Source organism: Zootoca vivipara, chromosome 13 (genome assembly GCF_963506605.1).
Source record: "Zootoca vivipara chromosome 13, rZooViv1.1, whole genome shotgun sequence".
In the NCBI taxonomy this organism is placed as follows: Eukaryota; Metazoa; Chordata; class Lepidosauria; order Squamata; family Lacertidae; genus Zootoca; species Zootoca vivipara.
In genome coordinates this window covers 36795738-36820430 of record NC_083288.1, presented here as the reverse complement: position 1 = coordinate 36820430, position 24693 = coordinate 36795738, and the positions used below count along the sequence as shown (strand labels likewise).

The 24693-nt window shown below is 44.3% G+C and overlaps 3 protein-coding genes across 3 annotated transcripts; 1 reads left to right on the top strand and 2 right to left on the bottom strand.

Annotated features, from left to right (window-relative positions):
* Positions 1-557: 557 nt before the first annotated feature.
* On the bottom strand, positions 558-10960 carry TARM1 (T cell-interacting, activating receptor on myeloid cells 1). The gene is made up of 5 exons (XM_060281246.1): positions 10924-10960; positions 10325-10648; positions 7874-8161; positions 2522-2782; positions 558-1358 (listed from the first exon to the last, which is right to left on the bottom strand). The coding sequence occupies exons 1-5, from the start codon at positions 10958-10960 to the stop codon at positions 1219-1221; spliced, it is 1050 nt and encodes a 349-aa protein (XP_060137229.1). The 3' UTR covers positions 558-1218.
* A 3620-nt stretch (positions 10961-14580) lies between these two features.
* NDUFA3 (NADH:ubiquinone oxidoreductase subunit A3) lies at positions 14581-19258 on the top strand. Its single transcript, XM_035134436.2, has 4 exons — positions 14581-14614; positions 15985-16059; positions 17733-17810; positions 19039-19258. Exons 1-4 carry the CDS (start codon positions 14599-14601, stop codon positions 19128-19130), a joined length of 261 nt encoding a protein of 86 aa, XP_034990327.1. The 5' UTR covers positions 14581-14598; the 3' UTR covers positions 19131-19258.
* A 70-nt stretch (positions 19259-19328) lies between these two features.
* On the bottom strand, positions 19329-24399 carry TFPT (TCF3 fusion partner). The gene is made up of 6 exons (XM_035134435.2): positions 24083-24399; positions 22799-23032; positions 21876-21946; positions 21522-21591; positions 21192-21410; positions 19329-20854 (listed from the first exon to the last, which is right to left on the bottom strand). Exons 2-6 carry the CDS (start codon positions 23021-23023, stop codon positions 20720-20722), a joined length of 720 nt encoding a protein of 239 aa, XP_034990326.2. The 5' UTR covers positions 23024-23032; positions 24083-24399; the 3' UTR covers positions 19329-20719.
* Positions 24400-24693: the final 294 nt, after the last annotated feature.

Genomic DNA, 24693 nt, shown 5'->3' with positions numbered 1-24693 from the left:
AGTTCTTATCTTCCATCCTCCTCCCCCAAATGCCCAACAGGCAATTGTCTAAGTTGGCACGACACACCATTATTTTGCATCTAAAAGGACAGAACAGGCATTTTTCCTTCCTCTCACTTGCACAGTCGTGATTTCAACCAATCATTACAGTACTCCTATCCACCAGTGTGCCCTAACTAGCAATTTATACCACCCCCCTCAAACAGTAAAGGCAAACCTGGCTAACAGATTTTACCTGAGATGGAAGTCATTTTTAATATGCTGCAGCTGCCCCTTCTCTTGACCCCCGCCCCACCTCCTACCTTCAGGCAGAGAACTCTCCTCTTTTGGAGTTGCTCCCTTTTTTCTAAATGGTTCTTATTAACAACACAATAAAAAATTATCACATAATTCATATTCTGCCAACACAGTAGTATGTGGTTTATCTAACATTCCAAAAGGAGACAAAGGACCAGTTCTGAACAACAAAGAACATACATTTCAATCTGTCCCTCCCTTCTGTTAATATTCATTCAATCATTTATTGTTATATCCTGCCCTTTGTCTATTCTGGAGCACTGGATGACATAACATTATAAAACATGAGTTGAACAACACTGAAAATGAATAAAGCATCTAGAGTTACAGCAAAAAATTGCAGAAGAACAGAAGCTGTATATAACTACAGGACCATGCCTGAAAGCAATACACTTCATGATGAAAACACTTGAAAAAATAATCATCTCCTCTCACTGGCCTGAGGTACTAGTGTCTATGTCACTCTGGAAATCAGTTGTGTGAAGGCTGAGATTGTGGTTACTCACTGGTGAGGCAAAGGCATTCTGTGCATGCCCAGGAGCAAATTCTTCTTGATAATTACTGGACATGATCTAGGGCTGAATTATGTTGGTCAAAACTGGTGGCCTGCCAGATTTTGCAGGACTATGACTCCCATCATCCCTGACCAATGGCCATACTGGTTGGGGCCAATGGGAGATGGAGTCCAACAACATCTGGTGGCCCGCATGTTCCTTACCCCTGTAGGCCAAAGCTCCTGCTTTAGAGGAGCCATGATGTGGTGACTGTGAGGAAAATTGGTTGAGGATTGCAGTCTGCCTATCTCCATGTGCAGCTCCCAATCAATCATTATGTTCCTTCCCATCAAAAGCAGCCGCTGGAACTTGCGGTTTCAAACCAGACTCGATCAGCTTAGTGGGATCCTGCTGATCCAGGATCCCTTCATTTGGTCCAGCTCTCCTGATGCTTCTCGCTCCACCATGCTTCAGCTATGAAGAACACGGCTAATAAAAAGATGCAGGCCCCGATCCCAAGTCGCAGTGAGTTGGCTGCAGTGAAATCCGTGGCCTGGGAATGTGAGTCTGGAGAAATTAGAAAACGCATATCAATGTAAAAATAGTTTTCGGTATACAGCAGGTTTTCTTCTTTCATCAATCACTACGCAGCCTGAGAACTGTCCCCATGAAGATGGACTTGCCCCTGAGCAGGCGGCAAATGAATGGGGCACTAGCACTACGGGAGCTGCCTTGAATCCACTTGCCTGTGCTTGGTTTCCTTGGCAGCCATTAACTGGCAGTGCCATCCTGTTCAAAGGGGCTTCTCCCAGCTAAGTGTGCTTATCACCACAGCCTGAATCATCTGTGCTAATATAATCTGAAAAGGGCAACATTCCAGTGGCGACAATGACACCACCAGAACCATCACACAGCAATCCTTTACATACGTGGAAAGCACTTGTCGAGTGTGGGGGGGGGGATGACGTCTAGATGTGAAACATCACATGGAATTATTCCAGTGCCGTGTTCCTTTATGGAAAAACAGCAACTAATGGTGGCTTCCTACTGTTTGTCCCCTGAAAGCCTTTCAACCACACACATGCCCGCGTGATTGCCACAATTGAAAATTTGCATACAGCTGTATGTTGCTTTTTCCTACAGAGTTTTCCATGTAGGGAAAATAGCGACGCTAAAGGAGACATGCTGCATGACCTATCAATCAGCTTGCATACCAATGGCCAGCTGTGGATAGCAGCACCAAAGAATGGAGTGGTAAACCTTGTTTTGCTGCTTGTCCTTGTTCTGCCGAAACAGAACAGTATGTGTTGTCCGTTCCACCCACCCCACACCCATCAAAGTTATTGTCTGTGGGAATATGCTTGTGTTTGATTCTCCAGCCAGTCATTCATTTTCTGGGCATCCACTCAACTTCACAATATCTTCTATGCTTCTATATTCAAATCCATTTTTAGATTGGAAGCTCCTTGGGACCAGGGACTTATCCTCTTTTATACTGTAAAGCACCATTAATGGTACAATTATCATCGTCACCTAAGGATGTGCACTATACCTTTATAGCACATTCAAACCACTTTTATTTCCCTCAAAGAATTATGGGCACTGTAATTTGCTGGGAATTGTAACTCCGCGAGGGATAAACTACAGTGCCCATAATTCTTTGAGGGAAATAAAGGTGCACAGGCTAGCTCTCTGCTAGTGTACACTTCTCCCATCCCCCCTGGACTCACCTTGTGTCCACGCTTCAGTGTCATTGAGCTGATATTCCTTATATTGGCAGCTCAGCTCTCCTATGGTGATGTTAATGGCTTCTTCTGTGAGGTTGAAGCTTGCAATCTCCCCATCTTGCCAAGCTCTGGTTTCAGCAAAGAGCTGCCCACCTTGGTAAAGATAAAACCAGCCCTCAGCAGCAGAAGGGACTGAGCAATTCACTCGATATCTTCCTGCAGAGTCCACCAACACCTCCAGGTAATTGGGGACCACAGTTGCATCTGGAAAGGAGATGTGTGAAAACAAAAAGATATAACTTAAGGGATGCTCAGTGTTGAACTGGCTTTCTTTTTCTTTTTTAAAAACACATTTGTAATCCTTGTGGCCATAGATACATATTCTACCGGTAAGTAGAAGATTAGTACTTTACAGCCACCGCAAAGATTATGGGAATTTCCCATAATTCAAGGTTGATGACTGAGGATCAAGCAGGACTCTCAGAATGCCCCAGGATGCAACAGACGAATGGAAGGGCAAGGAATGCGTAAGCAAAATAAATTGCAATTCTTTACAGAAAAGAGTGGGCATGATTAAAATGTGACCAGTCCAGTCTTTCTCTAACCTATCCTTCCCTCCCCCGCAACCTTTGGCACTTTGTGCAAAATTGGGAATTCAACACTAAACGATACAAAAAGTGCAAGTGCACAAAACCTCCATTGTAGGATCAGGATGAATCAGGCATTTTAGTAAAATCTGAGTACAGTTCAATTAATATTAATGTTTCACTTTTGGGTTATAGGGCTACATTCAACTGCCTTTACTCAACAAAGGCCTATTAAAATTAATGCCCGTGACGAAGTTCCATTGCTTTCAGTTGCCTATCCTGAGTAAAAGTTAGCTGAATACAACCCATAATTTATTTTTAGCTGTCATCTGCTTTTCGGGCTTGGGAGTCCTTGAATGTCGGTGGACAAATGAGGTGACTGTAGCTTTTGTCAAGTCAAGAAATGCTTTTGCAAGACCTACTTTCTTGATTACTGGAATTCTATGGAGTTTTCTATGTCCAAACTATGTAAAAAGTAACAAGTCCATGAGTTTTAATGCTGAAACTCTTCCTGTGCCTTGATTGTGGGAAATTGGGAAGATATTTGCAGATAGAAAGATGGCTGCTGGCATTATAATTAGGAGTTAAGTATGCAAGCTGGGGGAACACTGAGGATGACTGTTGCTAGCTCAACTCCCAGGTTGCAGTTCTTGTCACTCTCCAACTTGTAGAAGATGGCACTAGATATCTGTTATGTACTGAGCTGAATCCTAGAACAATAGGATTCAGAATCAGCGGGAGCTACCCAATCCAACTCCAGGTGGAAGTGAATGCACAACCTGATTGGCCTGCTGGAGCAGCCAATCAGGCGGCTGGCAGAAGTGAATCTGCTACCTGATTGGCCTGTAGGAGCAGCCAATCAGGCTGCAGGCAGAAGTCAATCCACAATATAATTGGCCCACAGGTGTAGCCCTGAAGTAGCCAATCACGCAAGGCCCATTGTGTAAATAATGTATATAAGCAGATGGTTTTGGGAAAAGAGCCATTCGTCTTCTCTTCTTCTCCTTGATGAATATGAGCTGAATAAAGAGCATGAAATTCACTCTCGACTCCGAGTATATTTCAATATCCTAAAGCCCTAAATGGCCTGAAGGAGCGTCTCCACCCCCTTCGTTCAGCCAGGACACTGAGGTCCAGCGCCGAGGGCCTTCTGGCGGTTCCCTCCCTGTGAGAAGTGAGGTTACAGGGAACCAGGCAGAGGGCCTTCTCGGTAGTGGCGCCCACCCTGTGGAACACCCTCCCACCAGATGTCAAGGAAATAAACAACTATCTGACTTTTAGAAGACATCTGAAGGCAGGGCTGTTTAGGGAGGTTTCTAATGTTTGATGTTTTATCGTGTTTTTAGTATTCTGTTGGGAGCCACCCAGAGTGGCTAGGGAAACCCAGCCAGATGGGTGGGGTATAAATAATAAATTATTATTAGTATATAAGGTAGGGAGGAACTTTCTGTAATGTCCTAAAGCACATGGGGAATCTCCATGGGAGGGGGAGGCTTTCTGCTTCAGAAGTGCACTCTCCATTAGTTGGAGGGCAACAGGGACAGTAATAGGGGTGGGGGTGGAGGTGGAACCATCGTGCTCATCCCTGGTACCCCACACTCATGTATTAATTTACTTAACTCTCAGTTATAATGCCTGAAGAGAAGTGTCTAGCTAGCACAATCTTGTCCTTCCTCCAAGGAGCTCAAGCTCAGTGCTTTTTTTCTGGGGGGACGCATATCCCTAAACATTTTGTGAATCTAAGTTTGGCCTCAACTGAGGGGCAGTATTTCAATATGAGTAGGAAAATGAGAGTACCCCTAAACATTTTTTATTTTTATTTTTAAAAATAATTTTTATTAATTTTTAGAAAAAGAAAACACATACAAAGTATACAACATAAACTCTGTCCCTTCATTTTCCCTCCTCCCACAAGCCCACCTCTGCCACCAGTGAGACCCATGGGTATTGGGGAACAAAGGGGTCCATTTTAAGCTGGGTTTGACCTCCCCCCTCCTTCCTCCCCCCTCATCCCCCCCCTGCCACTGAGAGGACAAAGGCGGAGGATCTCTGGGGATTGGCTTATCCCCCAGCTATTTCTTCACTGTACTGGAAAAAAGAAAAACAAGGAAAAAAAGGGGGGGGGAAGCAAAAATATAAAAAGGGGAAAAAAAGGAAAGAAAAAAAAGGAAAAAGGAAAAATATTAATGGCTTCCACGACTCTCCTCCTCCTGGATTTCCCAACCTCTTTACATAGTTATGGCGGGTTTTCTAATCCAATTCAGAATCTTATTCTTATAATATTAACACAATCCTCCTCCTTCTTCATGCTGTCCCCCTCTGAGCCCCCCCCCCTGCCACTGGGGTAGCCCGAGGAGTCCAGCAGTCAAAAGGTTCCATTTTTGTGTCTGGGTTTCCCTCCACCCTTCCCTCTCCCCTCAAGGCACCCCCTGCCACTGGGTACCAAGAGTAAGAAGGGGGAGACAGGCAGTTTTCCACCCAAACACCTCCTGGTCACCAAAATTATTCAAAAACAAACTCTAAGCATATTTCCTCAGCCATTCTTTTTACTCCCTCCAGAAAGCTCTTAACCTTAAACTATAAAAATCTCTCCTTCCCCCCCCCCATGTCCCTCCTCCCAATTGGATCAGCATATCCTTTAACAGGCCAAGATTCCGACACCGTTGTTCATAAACCAAAAAAAGTACCTTAAACTAAAATTTTTACCCCACACCAATTCTTTCCCACATCCACTTCCAGACCTCTGCTCCTCCCTCTTTCTGCCTTTCCCTCCCTTCACTAACACCATTCAACATTTCAGTCTCTCCAGGATTTTCACTTCCATCAATCTTCTCTTCACTTTGCTTCTCCTTGTCGGCCTCATCTCTTTGTTCTGATCTTTGTTTTTCACCATCCAACACATATTTTTTATGGTCTGAATCAGTCTCCAAATTGTCCTCAAATTGTTGCTCCTCACACACAATCTCATAATCAAAATTGTCCTCTAAATCTTGCTCTTGCACCTCATTCTCCTTTTCTGTTGGATTGAAGCATTGCCTTTCCTTGTAGATATCTTCCCATGTTTGTAGATAGCCCAGCACAGCCTCCTGGAAAGCTCGAGAGAATTTTGTTTTCATAGTTCACTTGACCACAGGCAGACCAGAGATAAGGGCAGAAGGGTACTGGAAAATTCCTCTCTACCACGTTGTCGGCTCCATCTTGGCTGTTCTTATCCTTTGTCTTTAACCTCATCAGATTTCAAATTTACAGTCCACTTAAATCCTTTTAAAACCTTTTGAATCAATTTTTCCAATTCACAGGAATAAAATCGTCTTTCTTAATCCTTTAACAATTTGACAGCTTTTGACAGCTGTCAAAGCGTCCTCCCCCTTGTTGCTGCTGAACCTCAAGGGGCAACGACACCGGGGGCTGGGGAGGTTTGGAAAAGTCTTTCTTTCTCTCGGGTCCGCAATCTTGAAAGAAGTTTTCCCTTTTCGGCTTGGGAATATTTAATGCGCCTCCCGATTGTCCATTTGGAAGAGATCGGCTTCCGTTACTTTAGAATCTCTTCCTATCTTCAAATTCAAAATTTTTAAGATCCGAATGGAGATTTGACTTACTTTGAAGAAGTCTTTTATTTCCTTGGAAGAATCCGCCGCTTGCAGGCTGAGGACTCGGAGCTTCACTTCAAGGAGGTAAGATGAAACCCAAAAATGGCTCCCGCGACTCCACTCCGCTGGCTCTCGATTGCTCTACTGAGCTCTCGGGCAGCAGAGGATTCGCGTCCGGAGCAAACAGCTGGGCACTATGTCACCGGGACTCTCTACCCGGTGTTTTTTCGGGGAGTCCGCTCGCTCTGCGGACTTCCCCCCCCCTCCACGAAGCCAGGGACTTCGGAGCACAAAGTCCCTGCGTCCAACTTCACCAGCGCGACGAATTTCAATATGAGTAGGAAAATGAGAGTACCCCTAAACATTTTTTAAGAAAAAAAAAAGCACTGCTCAGGCTGATGCACATTGTACAGTGGTACCTCTACTTATGAATTTAATGCGTTCCGAACACACATTCGTAAGTCGAAAAAATTTGTAAGTCGAAACCCATAGGAATGCATTGGGAGAAAAAATTTGTAAGTCGAAGCAACCCTATCTAAAAATTCGTAAGTTGAAAAAATCCTATCTAAACCGCATCCAAGATGGCGGGCGGAGCTTCGTTCGTAAGTAGAAACATTTGTAAGTAGAGTTATTCGTAAGTCGAGGTACCACTGTACTCCCCTTTATTCCCACAGCACCCTTGTGAGGTAAATTAGGCCGAGAGAAAGTGGGTGGCCAAAGGTTATTATCCATGAGCATCATGACCAAGGGGGGGATTTCAATCCGGGCCTTCTTGGTCCCAATCTGCCACTCTATCCAACACATCACACTGGCTTTCTGATTATGAATATATTGCTTAAATCTTAATCCAGAAAGGATGATGGCCCATATTTACAACAGCTTCCCTTTGCACCAGTTCAGTTCCCTTCCTCTCAACCTCTGCTGTCTCCCAAACCAGCAAGTCCCATCCCTAAAACCACTCCTCCACCTAACAAGGTTCCCTCATTATTATTTTTTTCTGGCAGGGATGCTTTAGCAGCTCCACAACAAGCAGAAGTTCAATGGGTTCTGGTTTTTCCCATGCCAGAAAAAGAAAGAAAGACTCAGCCAATTGAATTTCTGCTTACCATATGGCTGCTGAAGGCACAGAAAAAGAAACTTGGAAATTCTGCCCCCAAGATAGCAAAAAGTTTCCTCACCGATAACTCTCAGCTGCACCGGGTCACTGGCATTTGACCAGATGATGGGCTCTATGATGCTGTGGTAATAACAGGTGTATCGGCCTGCATCAGCCATGGTGACATTCTTCAAGGAGAATTCAGCGGTGTCAGAGTCTCCTCGAGGAGTGACCTCTATCCGAAAGTCCCTGGCTTGGTAGAGGACAAAGTTGACCCCTAGTAATGGAGCCTGACAACAAACGGTCCAGTCCTGCCCTGCAAGGACCTCAGTACCAGGGCTCGCAGAGATGGATGGTTTGGGGTAATGGTCTGTGAGTGGGAGAGAAAACCTGTTTACTGAGTCTCGGACCTTATTCTCTGCTGTTAATAAAAAGAATAATGTGTTGCTTCTTTTTGCATAGCAATAAAAGGTGGCCAAAACGAATATCAATATCATTTTTAAAACATTCCTCATGAAACAACCAAAACCAATTAATATCAAAATACATAACCTTGGTTCCCAAACGCCAAAAACCTGGAAGTAAGTGTTCCGGTTATCTAACGTTTTTCGGAAGCCGAACCTCCGATGCGGCTGTCGGCTATTGTTTCTGGGGTGCCTGCACCAATCAGAGGCTGCACCTGGGTTTTTGAACATTTCGGAAGTCAAACAGACTTCCAGAATGGATTAAATTTTGCTGTTTGTTTTGCGTTTTTGTTTTTGAGGCTTTTTCGGTTAATTTGTTTTTGTGACTGTGTTCAGCTACTGATTGATTGATTGATTGTGTGACTGCGGAAATGGATAAAAGCCCCCCATCCAAACAATGACTATCATCAGTGCAAGTAAGAAAAAAAAATAATTTTAATTTTTATCATCTACAATACTGTCACATTTATTTTATAGTGCAGTACATTGATTATTGCTTTCATTTTATGGATCAATGGTTTCATTAGATAGTAAAATTCGTTAAATTGCTGTTTTAGGGGTTGTTTTTAAAAGTCTGGAATGGATTAATCTGTTTTGCTTTACTTTCTATGGGAAAGTGTGCCTTGGTTTTGGAACGCTTTGGTTTTGGAACAGATTTCCGGAATTGATTAAGTTTGAGAACCAAGGTACCACTGTGCACACTATACCTTTAAAGCATGTTTAAGCACACACACCCTCAGAGAAGTCTGGGCACTGTAGTTTGTTAAGGGTGCTGGGAATTGTAACTCTGTAAGTAGTAAACTAAGGTGCCCATAATTCTTGGAGGTTAAGAACGTGCTTCGAATGTGCTTTAAAGGTACATAGTATGCAAAATTACAACAGTAAAAACAGTAGTGACAAACCTTTGGAAAGAGAAGGGGTTCAAACATACTGCCTTTGTGTGCTTGTCTGTTTATTATTTACATCTATATTATAAATGTGCTCAAAGCAGCTTGCAGCCGAACAACAAAAATGCAAATCAGTATATGTTTAGAATAGCTCAAATACTAAATCATTTCAAAATATAGTATGACAATCCAGCAAATAACTCTGTGTGATTATAGGAACATTGCAACATTTATAGCCATCATAAAATGAACTATCAATCATTAAAGATATCAATTAATTACAAAGATAATGCACATTCCAGTGCAATTGTATGTCAAACAATAATATAACCAGCTGCTGCTGCATGGCAGGACCATACCAAATGGTACAAATACTAGCAATGTATGTGAAAATTTTCATAGAGGCTTAAATGTTTATGTTTCCATAGTGACCAGAAACTTGATCATATGTTATAAAATACATAGTACTCAATAGATCTATACTGTAAAGTGTACAAATGATTTGCAAATGCTAAATGTTAAAAGTGCACACATTTCATAGCAGCTTGATCATTTAAGTATAGTATAGTGTATAGTATAAGCAATCCTAGCGTTGCTATATTCCTGACACTCACAAAGTTGACCTTTTTTTAAGGAAGACCCAAAATTGTTCAGCTTTTTGGGAACAAACCCTTGTTGTTGAGCTTTTTAAGTAAAACCTCCCCCAAAATAGTGGTTTTAAGCTTTTGGAGCTGTTTCTGCTGCTTTTTCCTTCGCGTTGCCAAACACCCGGGTTTTCCCTGACATTGCAGATTCGGCAAGATTCCCCCGATGCCATTTTTCCATGCGAAAACCAAGACATGTCAAGAATTTTCCTGATGTATAGCAAGCCTAAATAATCATAACAAGTGTTTTAAAAAAATCAACCTCTTCATTAGCCTTCCTCACAGGGTCATCTCCATCAAGCTCAAGATCCTGACTGATGGAATCCAACGATGTTGGGAGAGTCACAGGTTCCTCATCTTTGCTAAAGGCCATCATCATTGCCCTAAGACAGTCCTTCACAACCATAAAGTCCTATTCCTAGACCAGTCACAGTACCATTGGTTCTCACACCAACCCTCCTTGCATGCACCATTTTGGGCCTAATGCTGTGCATGACCTTCCTAGTATGGTCATTGAGTTCTACGGCCCAACACTTACCCTCTGTGATGTTTGCAGGGCTGCTGAGCGGGGAGCGAATGGGCTTCCCTGCCTCCCAGATCTCATAGCTGCAGCGGAATTGCTCCCTGGGTCCAAAGTTGTGTACCTCAAAGGTCACTTCAGATTGGGTGGGCAAGGCTTTCTTTTCAGCCACGGCCTCTGGGCTCCCTCCCTGATACAGGTAGAACCAGCTGCCGAAATATGCCCCTTGAGCCGTACATCGGAGGTGGTGCTTCTCATCTGCATCCGGAGCCTGGAGCCAGAAGATGGAGGGCTTCGGCAGGGCTAAAAGAGAGAAGGGCCGATTGCCAAAACCCAGGAATGCTGATTCAAGATCCCATGTCTACAGTTCCCAGGATTATTTGGGGCATGTGGGATTTGAATGCGCTTTAAATGCACGGTGTCTATACAACTCAAATCCTCGCTCTCATCTAACTACCCATCCACCCTGGTTTCCTCAGGTGGCAAAAAACATCTTAAGGTAGCCTAGCCATTTCTCTTCCTCTTGCTGATGCTGCTGCAGTCCCAGAGTTCAATGCCCCTCTGATTCTGCCAGCTGAATGGATACTTCCCACCCCATTGAGCTAAACTATACTCACAGATCGTAAGCAGCAAGAAGGGGAGAGTAACAGGCATCCTTAAAACATGCAGAGTCTTCAAATGAGAATCCGAGTGTCTGGGAATCTAAGTATATAAATATGATGCCCAGGAAACGATGATCCATCATCAGTCATAATGTTGGGTTGGGGTAGAGAGAGAGAGAGAGAGAAAAGGAAAAGGACAGTTCCCTTTCTGACAAAGGCAGCAATAAATGGCTTCTCATTTGACGTTTTCAGTTGCTCTAAAGGCAGGGGGACAATTCTCAGAGTGGTTTAACAGTAAATTCCTCTTCACAGGGAACTCTGGAAATTGTAGTTGTCTGTGGGGAATAGGGGCCTCTGGAAAACTGTCCGCACCCTTAACAAACTTTAGCACCCAGAATTATTTGGGGGAAGCCATGATTGTTTGAAGTGATATCATAGTGCTTTAAATGTGTGGTTTGTGTGGCCTAGAGGCAGGAAAAGATTGGAAGCCAGAGATTTTGTAAAAGTACATTGGCTCCTTTCTGTTAGCTGCAGTATCCTCCTCCCCAACTTGCTTCTGCTTCAAGGTAGCTTTATAAGGAAAACATGCCATATGCGTCTGCAATAATTTTGCCACACATCGTACACACTCAGCCTTTTGTTCCTTTGTCTGTTGTTTCAACAACAGCATGGTTGCACATCCCTGAAGGCAACATCTTGGCAGTAGTCTGCTTTCAAGAAATATCTTGTTCTGCCTTTGTGCACGCTGTTGCCAACTTTTGCTCACACAATGCAGCATGGACTGCTATCTAAAAATAAAACCATGCCTACCTATTCTTCTTCTTCTTTGGCAATCACTCGTAGCCGAGTAAGATTGTCTTCCATAAACACGATTTTAACAATGGGTCTGTAAGTGACTGTGGAGGCCAATTCTGGATCTACACGTCCTTCCACAGTGGGGACATTGGTTTCCAGGCGGGAGTCGATCACGGTGTGGATTTGCCAAGCGTGCCTTCCTCTTAGCACGTTTCTCCCTTGCGTCCTGAGATCGAGTTTCTTCAAAGCCCATGACACCTTTGGTAAAGGCTGTTCTCCGACTGGAGCGCTCGCAGGCCAGTGTTTCCCAGTTGTCAGTGTTTATACATTTTTAAATATTTGCCTTGAGACAGTCTTTAAACCTCCTTTGTTGACCACCAGCATTACGCTTTCCATTTTTGTTTAATTTCCAAGCAAAGGAAAATAAAAAAAATTCCTTCAGTAGCACCTTAAAGACCAACTAAGTTTTTATTTTGGTATGAGCTTTCGTGTGCATGCACACTTCTTCAGATACTTCTTCAGGTATCTGAAGAAGTGTGCATGCACACGAAAGCTCATACCAAAATAAAAACTTAGTTGGTCTTTAAGGTGCTACTGAAGGAATTTTTTTTATTTTACTTCGATCCAGACCAACACGGCTACCTACCTGTTCCAAGCAAAGGGTCTGTTGGTTTCTCTTTAAGGTTTCCAGACTCAAAAGAGAGCAGGGCAATTAAAGGCACAGAAGTCCTGTCCTCTATTGAGTCTGGCAACCCTACCCACAGTTTGTAGTGCCCCTGCAACTGAGTAACTGATACTCAAACCAGGGGTAGCTTCATTAACTACGAACCCTGGAATCTGGGATCCGTTACCAACCTCTGCCAATGTTTTGTTGTCGTTTTGTAGCTGTGAGCCCCTCCAGCGAAAGTTTCAGGTTGTGTGTGTGTATATATTTAAATAAGTCATTAATAATAATAATAATAATAATCACTATAGCCTCCCTCGTGCCCAATTTTCTGAAGGATACACAAACCCCGTGCAGCAGTCGGTGGAGACTGAGGCAACATGTAACAATATCAAATGTGTTAGAAATGTGTTATGAAGCATGTCACATGTCAAACTTGGAGTTTGCCTAATGGCCAGGCCTTCAACCTCGGAATAAATGAAGTGATAATAAGGAAGGGCCTCTTGGTTACTTGAGCCAGCTGTGCAACACATCTGGCAAACAGCAGCAGAGCTCTCAAGATGCAAAATGTAGACTCTCCCAGTATCTGCCTTCCTTCCCAAGTGGTTTTGCCTGACTGGTAAATCTCATAATGGATGAGTAACAGAAAGGGAGGCATGTGTGCATACAGAAACTAGTCTCTTTTAAGATGGTTGCTAACCACCACCCCCGGTCTTGGGCCCTATGCACCACCAGCATGTGACCCTCAGAACAGATGTTTGTTCTGAAGGGAATGTGACCGACTGGCTGAAAAAGATCCTCCACCCCTGTTTTGTTTGGCTCTAGATTAGAATATACCCCTGTAGAATATAATATTTTTATCCAACAGACTGGTCATTTCAAAGGGGGAACTGAATGTGATAGTATGTCAAAAACTGGAGTTCTGCGGTCAAACAAGGTCGAAAGCTTCCTTATCTTAGACCCAGAAAGTCCCTGAGGTGACTCAAAAGGAAGCAGCTGCCAGCGTGTTAGTAGGGCTGCCAGTGTCTTTGGCATTGAACAAGGAGGTGGAAATATTGCTATTTGGAAGGAAATTGGCCCTGAATGGTTAATTGCAGAGAAGTTCAGAGGCTAATTTTTTAAAAGGATGCCACACCCACAGCTCAACCCATCCCCAAGGCTGTAAAGGGGATTATGCAGTGGTCAGGGAAATACACTCTGCACGTGCTCTGGGGCACAGTTTCCTGTTGCAACATTTTTCTTTTAAGTCATCAAATAATTCCCTATACATTAGCAATAATAATGTCAGGCAACTTCACATTTTTCAGGACATTCAAAATAAGTATAGCGTCTGACTCTGCTACTTGCCTCCCCCCCCCACCTGCCATCAATCAAATGCCCATTGGGTTGTATCTAAGCCAACACAAGAGCAGGCCCATTGAAACCAATGAACATGATTAACTTAAGGTCATTAACTTCAGCAGGGTTTCTCTGCAGCTTACACACCATACATTTAAAGCACAACTCCCACGCCCTGCAAAAGAATCTGGGGGCCTGTAATTTACCCCTCACAAAGCTACATTTCCCAGCATCCCTAATATACCACAATTCCCAGGATTTTGGGGATGTGTGTATGCATTTCTAGCCACCTGGATTCACAGCCAGCCACTAAAGGGCAAACGTGCACCAAGTGAAAAGAAATCCTCTATGCCTTTCCCTCCCCCCCCCCAGCAAAGCACCTGTTCCCCAGCAAAGCACCTTCAGGATGACATGACTGGCTGTCTGGCGTTATTCATGTGCACGTGTGAACGCACTGCAGCAAAGAAAGCGCGGGGAGGGGGAGCCGAGGGACTTTGAACTATTGTAAAATTGCACGCATGCACTGGGCAGCTTACTAGGGTTCCTCCCCACCCCCCGTGCTCTCCATTCACATTACAACCCAAAGCAAACACCTGCATAAAAAAATCCGGAGATGTAAGAAATCCATTAAAGAAGTGACAAAAAGCCGGCATGCATTATTCCTGTACTACAAACGTCCAGCCTTGTCGAAGAGAAACAGGTTATAACAGTTTGAAAGCAACAAAGTGGCGATGATGATGATGATACTCTAATAATAAGTATTATTTTAAAGGGTGCAAAATCACATTGGAAATGTAAGGTAATGGGGGGAGGGGGAGGGAGGGAGAGGGAGACCGACTCTATAAAACTACCGTTCCCACAATGCGTTGCGCCTCCTCCGCTTTCCTTTCAAGATGGCTGCGCTGAGAAGTAAGTGCCCTAACAGTGCCTCATTCTCTCTCTCTCTCCCGACTTACTCGGCTGGTGGGTCCGTGTCTTTTGAGTGGCGCAGGGTTCGTGGAGGGGTTCCCCCCCCTTTGCTAGAGGGAGCCAGGGTTATGGCAGTGAGTGTTAAGTGGGGATCCGTTTTGGGGTAGGTTGGAAAGATAAAGAAGGACATTCAAATTGTTAAGAGGATGACCTTCTTTAGTTGGTCGGTGGAGAAGGACCGTGGCGGAGTTTTTAGGGCACGTGCGAACTGTTTTGCACGGGGGAGGGTTGCTAGGTTGTGTGTATGTGTGTGTAGGGGGGTCCTTTGTGTATTTTCAGGCTACCACAACCATAGTGTTTGGAGGGATCACAAGAGACATCTAGCTTAATCCATTGCAGATACAGTACAGTGCTGAAAATCCGCTACAGAAGCATTTCTGATAGGCAGCCACCTTCCCTCGGCTTTTAAACCCCTAATGAAGGAAAAACAACATGCTTTTCTTCTGTGCCCACTCAGTCCTGAACACAAGACACTTTACAAAACCTGTTCTCTCAGCTATGTTGTGAGCCAAGCGTGGCGGCAACCCCTTTCGCACTTGCAGGGTTAAGTCTCATTGAACTAGGTGGGACTTACTTCTGAATAGATTTTTGTAAGGTTCTTCTGTGCATCCATTATTTTTTCCTTACTTAAAAAAAAATATCTGCCTTGGCTTTCCCATTAATAATGTGTCAAGTGGTGTGCAGTATTATAAATGATCAGAAAAACCAAGAGCAAATATTGGAAGCAGGAGCAAGAATAGCTCCGGGGAAATAAAAGTGTTCATCTGGCGTGTAGGCACCAAGCGAGTATCTGGTTGTTCCAAAGATGCATAGAAAAGGCCCCAACCCCGGTCACCACCTTAGAAAAGTTGGGGTACCTGGAACAAATCTTTTAAATTACAGTCTTAAGTGTATGCCACTGTTGTTTCAATTTTTCAGATGGGAAAAGTGAGGCGCTGAATGACAGATCTGCTCATGGTCTCCCCAGTTGAGTTAATGCCTAATTAGTGCCTTGTGCAACTCCTGGTTCCCAACCCTCTTAAATCATGAGTAAAAGACGGCCCAAAGTCTGTCCTTTGTAGATCTGCCGGCACAAGTCAACTCCCTACTTTGCCCCACTAGCAAGAAGACACTGTTTTTAAAAAGGAGATGCTGGTCTTGCCATGTTGATAAGCTGCAGGAGCAGGCAAATATTAGATGCGAAAAATTCCTATCCTCCCAAATACTCTGATAGCGTTCTCCTGTTCTAACTTGTTAGGCCTCCAAACATTGTCAGAGAAGCAAGTATTCAAAACAGTTCTAATAAGTGTGCATACTTCCTTATCCCACAGAAATTATCCCGTTTCTGAAAGATGCATGGGGAAAGGATCCAGTTGTCGTTCTCTCTTTCGGCATTGGTTTTATGGGTGAGTTTGCATTACTTTTCCCTGCAGCCCAGGAATCCACTTTCTAATTAAATACATTTTTGCAGTTTCCTCGTGGGTGCTGTGTATGGGGTCCTAGAGCATGTTTCATCCAGACACTGACCAGGGCCAGTCCTGCTTAGCTTTAGAAAGGATGCTGCACTAAGGGTCTTGAGACCACATAAGTTCTTGGTGTAGCAAATGAGGGCCTTTGTGGATGATGTCATTAAGAGCTAAGGGGTAAAATTTGTTGCTTTGTGATTTTTTAATATTTTTCTCAAAAACAGCAACTAAAATTCCTTCACATAGTAGCATTCTCATCACAGATGCTAACTTCCTCCCCTTTCCCCAGAGTCTCTCCAGCAGTCTGGAGAGATGTTGGGTTGATTCTTTTTAATTTAACGTAAAATGTATTATTTTAAAAGTAGCTGCCTGAACTTTTGTGGGCATAGTTTTAAATGGAGCTTTGCCCCAGAGAGCATTTGTTCTCCTCATGTCCTAAGTCAATTTCCCATACTCTTTTCAAGCCTAGTGTATTAGCAGTCCATTCTGATAGGAGTGCCTTATAAATGCTAGATAGCATTATTTTGGAGTTGGTGTTTGCCCATGACGGTGTTAGTGGCCAAGTTGTAATGCTTGATTTGAGTTGTGGTTGAGGAAAGCACACTTGGTATAAAAAGGTAAAGGTACCCCTGACCGTAAGGTCCAGTCACGGATGACTCTGGGGTTGCGTGCTCTGGGGAGCTGGCGTTTGTCCGCAGACAGCTTCAGGGTCATGTGACCAGCATGACTAAGCTGCTTCCGGTGAACCAGAGCAGCACATGGAAATGCCGTTTATCTTCCCACCGGAGTGGTACCCATTTATCTACTTCCACTTTGATGTTCTTTCAAACTGCTAGGTGGGCAGGAGCTGGTACTGAGCAACGGGAGCTCACCCCGTCGCGGGGACCTTCCGATCGGCAAGCCCTAGGCTCAGTGGTTTAGACCACAGCGCCACCAGCATCCCTACACTTGGTATTGTTGTTGTTTAGTCGTCTTAGTAGTTGAAACAAATTGGGAAAATTATCATCTAGTATTTGGCATAGCTTGTCTGTCAATGGTTTATTGTTTTTATAATAAACCATTGACAGTAGGTCACAATTAGGGAATTGCCGGTGTTTATCTCCATGTTTAAAATCAGTACCGGTGTGCTCTATTATGGGTGTTCCCCTCCCCTGATGTAGACAAAGGGTAGCCAGAAGATACGATTAGGATTTGTTGGATATTTTGTGTAATTTGAAGTAGATTGGCAACTATTTCTTGCTCCCAGTTGCTTAAAAATGACAACTTTGAGATAACCTCCTGCCCAAGTTATATTGTTGAAATGAAGAAAGCCAAGAAAGGGGGTAACCAGAGGCAACTCTTCTATGGAAGGGCTCGGTTCTGGAACTAGAAACCAATTCCTGGACTCAGAAGTCTTGACTTTGAAGCCTTTTGCACTGGACTCTGGTTGGTGGATCTCTTGAGTTTTAGAAAACAAAGCAGATCCTCGAGGCTAAAGTCTTGCCCACTCCTATACTCACCTAGATAGAGCAGTACTCTTGAGTTTATTTCTTTTGTTGTTAGAGGCTTGGTGTGCAATTTATGTTTTCAGTTTCTTTCTGACTCGCATCTGTGTTTTTCCTTTCCTATTTCAGCTTTGGTGGCACCGTGGGTCAGTCCCTTAACAAAATACAGCACCATGATTAACCAGGCTGTACCATATACATATCCAGGTATAACCGCCTCCACAAAACCTATCCCTTTAAAGGCAGTTCCTTAGCAGAGGAGCAACATGAAATACTTGACTCCATGTTTAGTGCAGCTGATGTTAAACTATGGCTGAGCCACTTCTTTGGAGCGAGGCAGCTGAAGATCTAATGATAGAAGTCATACGTGATGACGTCGTTGGGATACTTGACAAATAAAAAAATTAAAGCATACACATCCAAATAATATGACTGACTGCCACGTCTGTAAGGCACGTACTGGAGAGCTCCCAAAATAGCTCAATTGTCAAATTGTTCACCTTTTAACAAAACAGGCAAATTTTCACTACAATTGGCCTCCTTGCAGGAGAACTGAAAGTTGGTCAACACATTCTTGAAAATGAATCCATGGTAACTAAGAGGCAGTGTACTGCTGAATACTACAACCCTACACTGATTTGTGGGCAGAGGGTCTGCACCTATAAAGCAAGCTGATTGGCTGGCAAAACCAGAATGGGCATAGTTTCCCAATCACTGTGTTTCTATACTAGGAGGAAATGGTTCTCCCTTAGCATTTATTCCTGTAGCACAGCTTTTGTTGTTGTTGTTTAGTCGTTTAGTCGTGTCCGACTCTTCGTGACCCCATGGACCATAGCACGCCAGGCACTCCTGTCTTGCACTGCCTCCCGCAGTTTGGTCAAACTCATGTTCGTAGCTTCGAGAACACTGTCCAACCATCTTGTCCTCTGTCGTCCCCTTCTCCTTGTGCCCTCCATCTTTCCCAGCATCAAGGTCTTTTCCAAGGATTCTTCTCTTCTCATGAGGTGGCCAAAGTATTGGAGCCTCAGCTTCACGATCTGTCCTTCCAGGGAGCACTCAGGGCTGATTTCCTTAAGAATGGATAGGTTTGATCTTCTAGCAGTCCATGGGACTCTCAAGAGTCTCCTCCAGCACCATAATTCAAAAGCATCAATTCTTCGGCGATCAGCCTTCTTTATGGTCCAGCTCTCACAGCTTTAGTCAGGAAGAAAAATGTAAATGATGGCTGCACACACTTTCAAAAAATGAGGGTAGAGATGCAGTGGCAAGGTGGCTCTCTGACAAGCCAGTGGGCTACTTTGTGTTGAGGCACCATTTTGTTCTGTGCAGGGTCTCTTAGTCAAATGCTTGTTGTGTCCGTCCTGAACAGAAGTATTTGGTTGTATCGAAGTTGGGAGATACACACACTTGATTTCTGTTCTTTTCCTCTCTCCAGTTCCAGTTCGGGATGATGGCAATATGCCAGATATTCCCTCCCACCCTTGTGACAAGGAAGGACCAAGTCTTGAATGGCTAAAGAACTTCTGAGGCGGGCCCTTGTGATGAATTTGCCTAGAGAACCAACACTGAAGTGGCAACCCAGGCCTGCACTGCTCTCTGCTCTTTTGTGTACATGTGTAACATTTTCAGGATACAATAAACTTGCTAACTTAAAAGCAGGCTTCGCAACCTTTCTCTTTGTGATCACCCCTTCCAAAAAACAACAACAAAGCATTGCTAAAGAGGTTGGGACACTTAACCAAGCTTAGGTGTCACAGCTTCCTCTTTCAAGGGACACTGGGTATTGCAGTTCACCTGAGAGCAATTCCTGGCACCTTTACAAAAACCCCTGGCCCAGGAGTCTTTAAGGGAAGTAATCACAATGTGCCCCGAGACCAATTGTTATGTTTGGCAGCTCCCTTGAAATGGATCTGTTGGGGAGGGAAAGGAAGTGTGCAGTATTCTGCAGCCCTCAAAGAAACATGAAAATAAACTTAACGGGTGGGCAGAATCTAATTCAGGCACCACTGCTCTGCAGTAGATCTGGAGGAAGTGTATAGTCCTTATGGCTTCAGAAAAGAATGAGGGAGAGGGATTTAGTGCCTTGCTCGCTCGCTCGCTCTGGCAGAGAAAATAAGCAAACACTTGACAAATTTGCTAATCTTGCATAATTTGCACATGTTGTAGGAGTCTACTGGTTTTAGTACAGAATTGGCTTTAGGATGTTGTGCCTCGTGTTTAAGATACTCATAAAAATATTGGCTTGGAAAGCAAAGCAGCAGAGTTCTCTCACAGCTGTAAGAAGACTCCTCTTCACTGAGAACATTTGTCACACAAAACGGCAGCTACTTCTATTTCCTTTCTTAAACAGTGCATGGAAGCCAGCTCCTGCACACCACTTTCAATCTGCATTATACATTTAAAGTAGTATGCCACTTTTGGGGGCAGATGTGACTTCCTCCAAAGACCCCAATTCCCCTGACAAAGCTACTATTCCCAGGGTGGTTTAGAAATCCCTCTTCTCCAGGAATTTGGGGAATTGTAGCTCTGGGAGGGGAATAGAGAGCACCCAACAACTCCCAACAGCCTTACCAAACTACAGTCCCCAGGATTCTCTGGGGGAAGCCAAGACTGTTTAAAGTGGCATAAAAGTGCTTATAAACCTATGGTGCCCAAGTGGCCTCAGTCAGAGATCACTTAACTCTTTCAGAAACTCAGAAATTGTGCGGCCCAAGACGTAAGACATACAAATTCGACATACATACCCATTCCTACCCCATACTGAAGCTTTTGGACATTGGTAGAATCCATTCATCTCCCTAATGCAGATGGGCTTGAACACTTAATACATTGACTTTCAAGTTTTGTTAAGTTAGTGCAGACCATTTTGTCTTCCAGCACTTGCCCCATAGCCACCCAGTGTCAGTTCAGATCGAGTGCACTCCAAGTGGCTGAGAGTTCCACAGTCCGTCTCCTGCTGGCTCTTAAAATGAGCTTGTGCTCCTTTCAGTCCAAAACGCATCCCCAGGTGACTCATCAGCGGACAGCCCACTGGCCTCTTTAACCCAGGAGGGAGGCAACCGAAGTTCAGATATACATATAGAGTCTCCTTTGTGAGGACCGGTGAGTGGCCAGCCTCAGTCGAAATCAGAACAGGCCCCTGGGCTAGAGAACTTTGAATAATGGAGCAACTTATCCTGAGGACTAGACTGCTGCCAGGCAGGAGTGAGGACATCCTCTTGCTCACATTGGAAATCCTCTTCAGACTTTATCTGCAGCCACAAAAACCAAAACAGTCATTCAAAACACAGTTTCAAGCCAAACAGAAGCGCTGTGCGTGATGTGGGAAGAAAGGGGATGCTTTCAAACTGTGTGTGTGTGATAAACCAGCAGGACTAGAAGCGTGTTTAAAAATAGAAGACAAAATCCTGAATTTGTATTATGGTAGCAGATTCTGTGTAGCCGACGGCTGGAGTATACATAACCTAGTAATATGCCTGTTTACCATTACATCTGGCCACATTCCCCACCTAACCCCCCAAAGGTAGTGTGTAGGTTAAGTTTGTATGGTCATCTATATATTTGCAGAGCCTCTATGTTCTCCCGTACCTGCACAGGAAACTCTTCCATAGGAAGCAACGTTTGGGCTGCTCGGCGTAACCTCGCTTCCTTTTCCTCTCGCATGTGGCGCCGCCGCTTCTTACTGATGGGGCCCTCAGTAGGTGAGAGGCTTTCAGCCTCTGGGGCAGGCAAAGGGGTCTCTTTCTCGGGGGGCTCATTCTCTGTGTTGCCCGGAGCTGGAGCATCAGTGCTGTGGCTACCTTCATCCTAGATAGAACATGATTCAGCTAGAACTCCTCCATCCTAACATTCCTTCCACCCATAAGAAGGTAACTTAGACATGTCCTTATTTCCTTAGACCAGCTGTGCGTTTCTTACCTCCAGGACAATATCAAGGTGGCCTTGCCTGTAATCATCACCATACGAATCAAGGACCCTCATGAGGAACCTGAAGGGAAGTAAGAGTCCATTAGAAAGATAACCAGCAGACAAGACATCCCCACTTATCCCTTTAATAAATGTGTTCTTTTGCAAGGTGGTGTTGATGTAGGAGATTCACTGTTATGAGATGCGGTAACAGCTGTCAGTTTGGATGGCTCTAAATGAGGGATCAGATGAATTCATGGAGAATTCGTCTGCTGAGCATGAAAATTTAATAGACCCTCCTTGTTCAGGGAAAGGTATTTAAATCTCCCCACCCCTCACACTCCCATGACATACTACCAGACTTACCTTCTCTCCTGTTTAAGCCGCAGTGTTATTCTCTGGACCTGATGCAGTCGGTTTAACATCCTCTCATTCACCTGTATTTGTGGGTAATGTCACCAGAATACATCAGAATTTTGCGTCTCCCACACCCAGCCTTGTATTCTACTCACCCACCCAGTGGTCCCTCCTCTTTGGTCTCTGGATCTTCATTTGGTCCAGTTTACCATCCCATGGCCAATAATCTCTTCTTTATTGCCCACCTACAGCTAGTATGGCATAGTTGGTAGAGTACAGACCCAAGTTTAAAACTCCACTCAGCCCCCAAAGATGCTGGGGGACATTGGGCTAGGGTCTGTCTCTTGTTTTACCTTGCTCAGAGGATTCTCGGGAATATATTTAATATCTTCATCTCCTCACCATCTGAAGCCCTTCTTCATGTGCCTCTTCCATGAGAATGGGCCTTTTCTGTGGTGACTCCCCATTTGTGGAGTGCTCTCCCCAGGGAGGCTCACCTGGCACTTTCATTACATATCTTTAGGTACCAGGTGATAATGTTTCTCTATAATCAGGCACTTGGCTGATCAACATTCTATGACCTTTTAAATGTGTTGGTAGGAGGGGGTTATTGGTTTGTTTTTCTATTATTATGCGTCTTGTGTTCTCATTTTATATTTTTATGTTGTGAACCACCCTGTGATCTTCAGATGATCTTTGTACCCAAGGTGTCACTGATTTCCAAATACTTTGGCAGAGCACATGTTTGGCAAGCAGAAAGTCCCAGGTTCAGTCCCTGGCAGGGAAAGAACAAGAGCTCCTGTCAATGAAAGCAGCTTCATGAACTTATACTTGAAGTCAAAGCAGGGCTCAACCCACTGTGGCAGCTGTTTGTGTTTTTTCCCCCCAGCTGGTATATTAAAATGATGCCCCCTCTCTAGCCAATCCCTTACCTGCTCTAACTCCTTGCAGCGCCGAGCAAGAGCCTGGCATTTGCGCCGTGTCATTTCCTGCTGCCTCAATGCCCCCTCTTCCTCCTCCTCTTCTGGTATTCCACCATCGGCAAACTCCACCTCTGTCTCCAGTTCACTCTCAAGGATATTGCCACCAAAAAGAGGAGGCAGTGCCAGCTCTGATCCAGGGGGCACAGAGAATTCTTCAAAGCCCACACCAGCCATGATTGTGTTCTGGAGATTTAAAGAGAAAGAAACTGACATACTAACCAATATTAACCCCCACCCCAATCTGAAGATCTTAACGGTGGTACTCAAAAAGCCACATTACCTTTAGACCCCAATTTCCTATGTCATGTGAGACAGGAAACAGGTACATTTACAACAAGGATGGGGAACCTGTGGTCCTCCAGAAGTTGCTGGATGACAGTTCCTATCTTCCCTGGCCATTGGTCATTCTGGCTGGGTAAGATGGGAGTTCCAATCCAGCAACATCTGAAGGGCCACAGGCTCCCCAGTGCTGATTAACAAGGACAATGGTATTAGTATGACAAGAGATGAACCAAAGGGGCAGCCACTTTTATGGGCTTGGGAGCATAATACACCTGATTTTTTTAATTAAAAAAACCAAGCAAACAGTGAAATATATTTTCTTACAGCCCTCTGTGGATGCACAAAATTGTATTTAAATGTTCTATAATCTATATTCTTAAACAATCTCCAAAAATACTCAATTTTTCAGAAGTTCAAATTTTCCTTACATACTAAGTTCCTTTAAAAATCATTTCATCAACCCATAAAATATTGAGATTTCTAGTTTCCAAGTAGGAGAAAGAGCATGTCATCTAAATGGGTAGACACTGTGCCATTTGCTGTTGCCGCAATCACCAAAGTTAAAAACGTATTATTCACAACCTTCAGTATACTGCCAGAAAGTAAAGGTAAAAGGTAAGAGACCCCAGACAGTTAAGTCCAGGCAAAGGTGACTATGGGGTGCCTTTACTTGCTAGGAAGCAGATACAACTGTTCCTGTTATTCAGTTGGAGAATACAAGATACTTTGGTCACACTATTTTCCGCGTTTATCAATCTCTATGGTTCAGAAAAGAAGCTGAATAAAACTTGGTTCTAGCACCTCGAGTTCAATTAAAGGAGCTCAGGCTCTGCTTCTGGTGAACCTCCAAGGAAAGAAGGCTCCAGAGCCAATAAGGAGGAGTATGGCAACTGACGATTTTAATTTGCCCGATTCCTTTTGCCAAGGGATTTCCTAGCACATCAGACGTACCTTAAACCTTCCGATCCTTTCGGCGAAATGAGCAACCCTTGAATGAGGGTAATGGGATGGACGGTCGCTTATCGGTGACGTAAGGAAATCCACAGCAAAAGCGTTTGAGTTATCGAGACGCCTCGGTTACAGAGAACTAGGGCAGAAGAGAAGGTGTCGCGCACTTATTACGTATTGCAAAAGAGCCCACTGTGGAATGTCCTAGCGCTTCGTCGCGCCATGTTAACGTAAACGGTGGTCGCGTCCCTGTCGCCGTCTCCCCGGTCGAGGACACGATCGCTTGGCGCGGTGAAGTACGGTTGCGTCATCACGCGTTTGGATGCGTCGTGGCCTTAGAGATAGGAAATATAGAGCAACTCACAGTCTAAACTTCCGGTAAAAATCGATAGCTGCCGTTGGTGATTCTTTCTTTGACTTTCTCTTAACTCTATGACCAATAGGTAAGTCAGAGAAAAAATTATGAAAAACTGAGGGAAGCGCACGTGACAGGTGACATAGTTCAGTATAGCGTATTAGAAACCTACGGTTGGGGTGCTGCCATGAATAGTATTTCAAAGGAAATTGACCCAAAACTCTAAAGACACTTCCGGCTCCCCTTGGCATATGCGTGG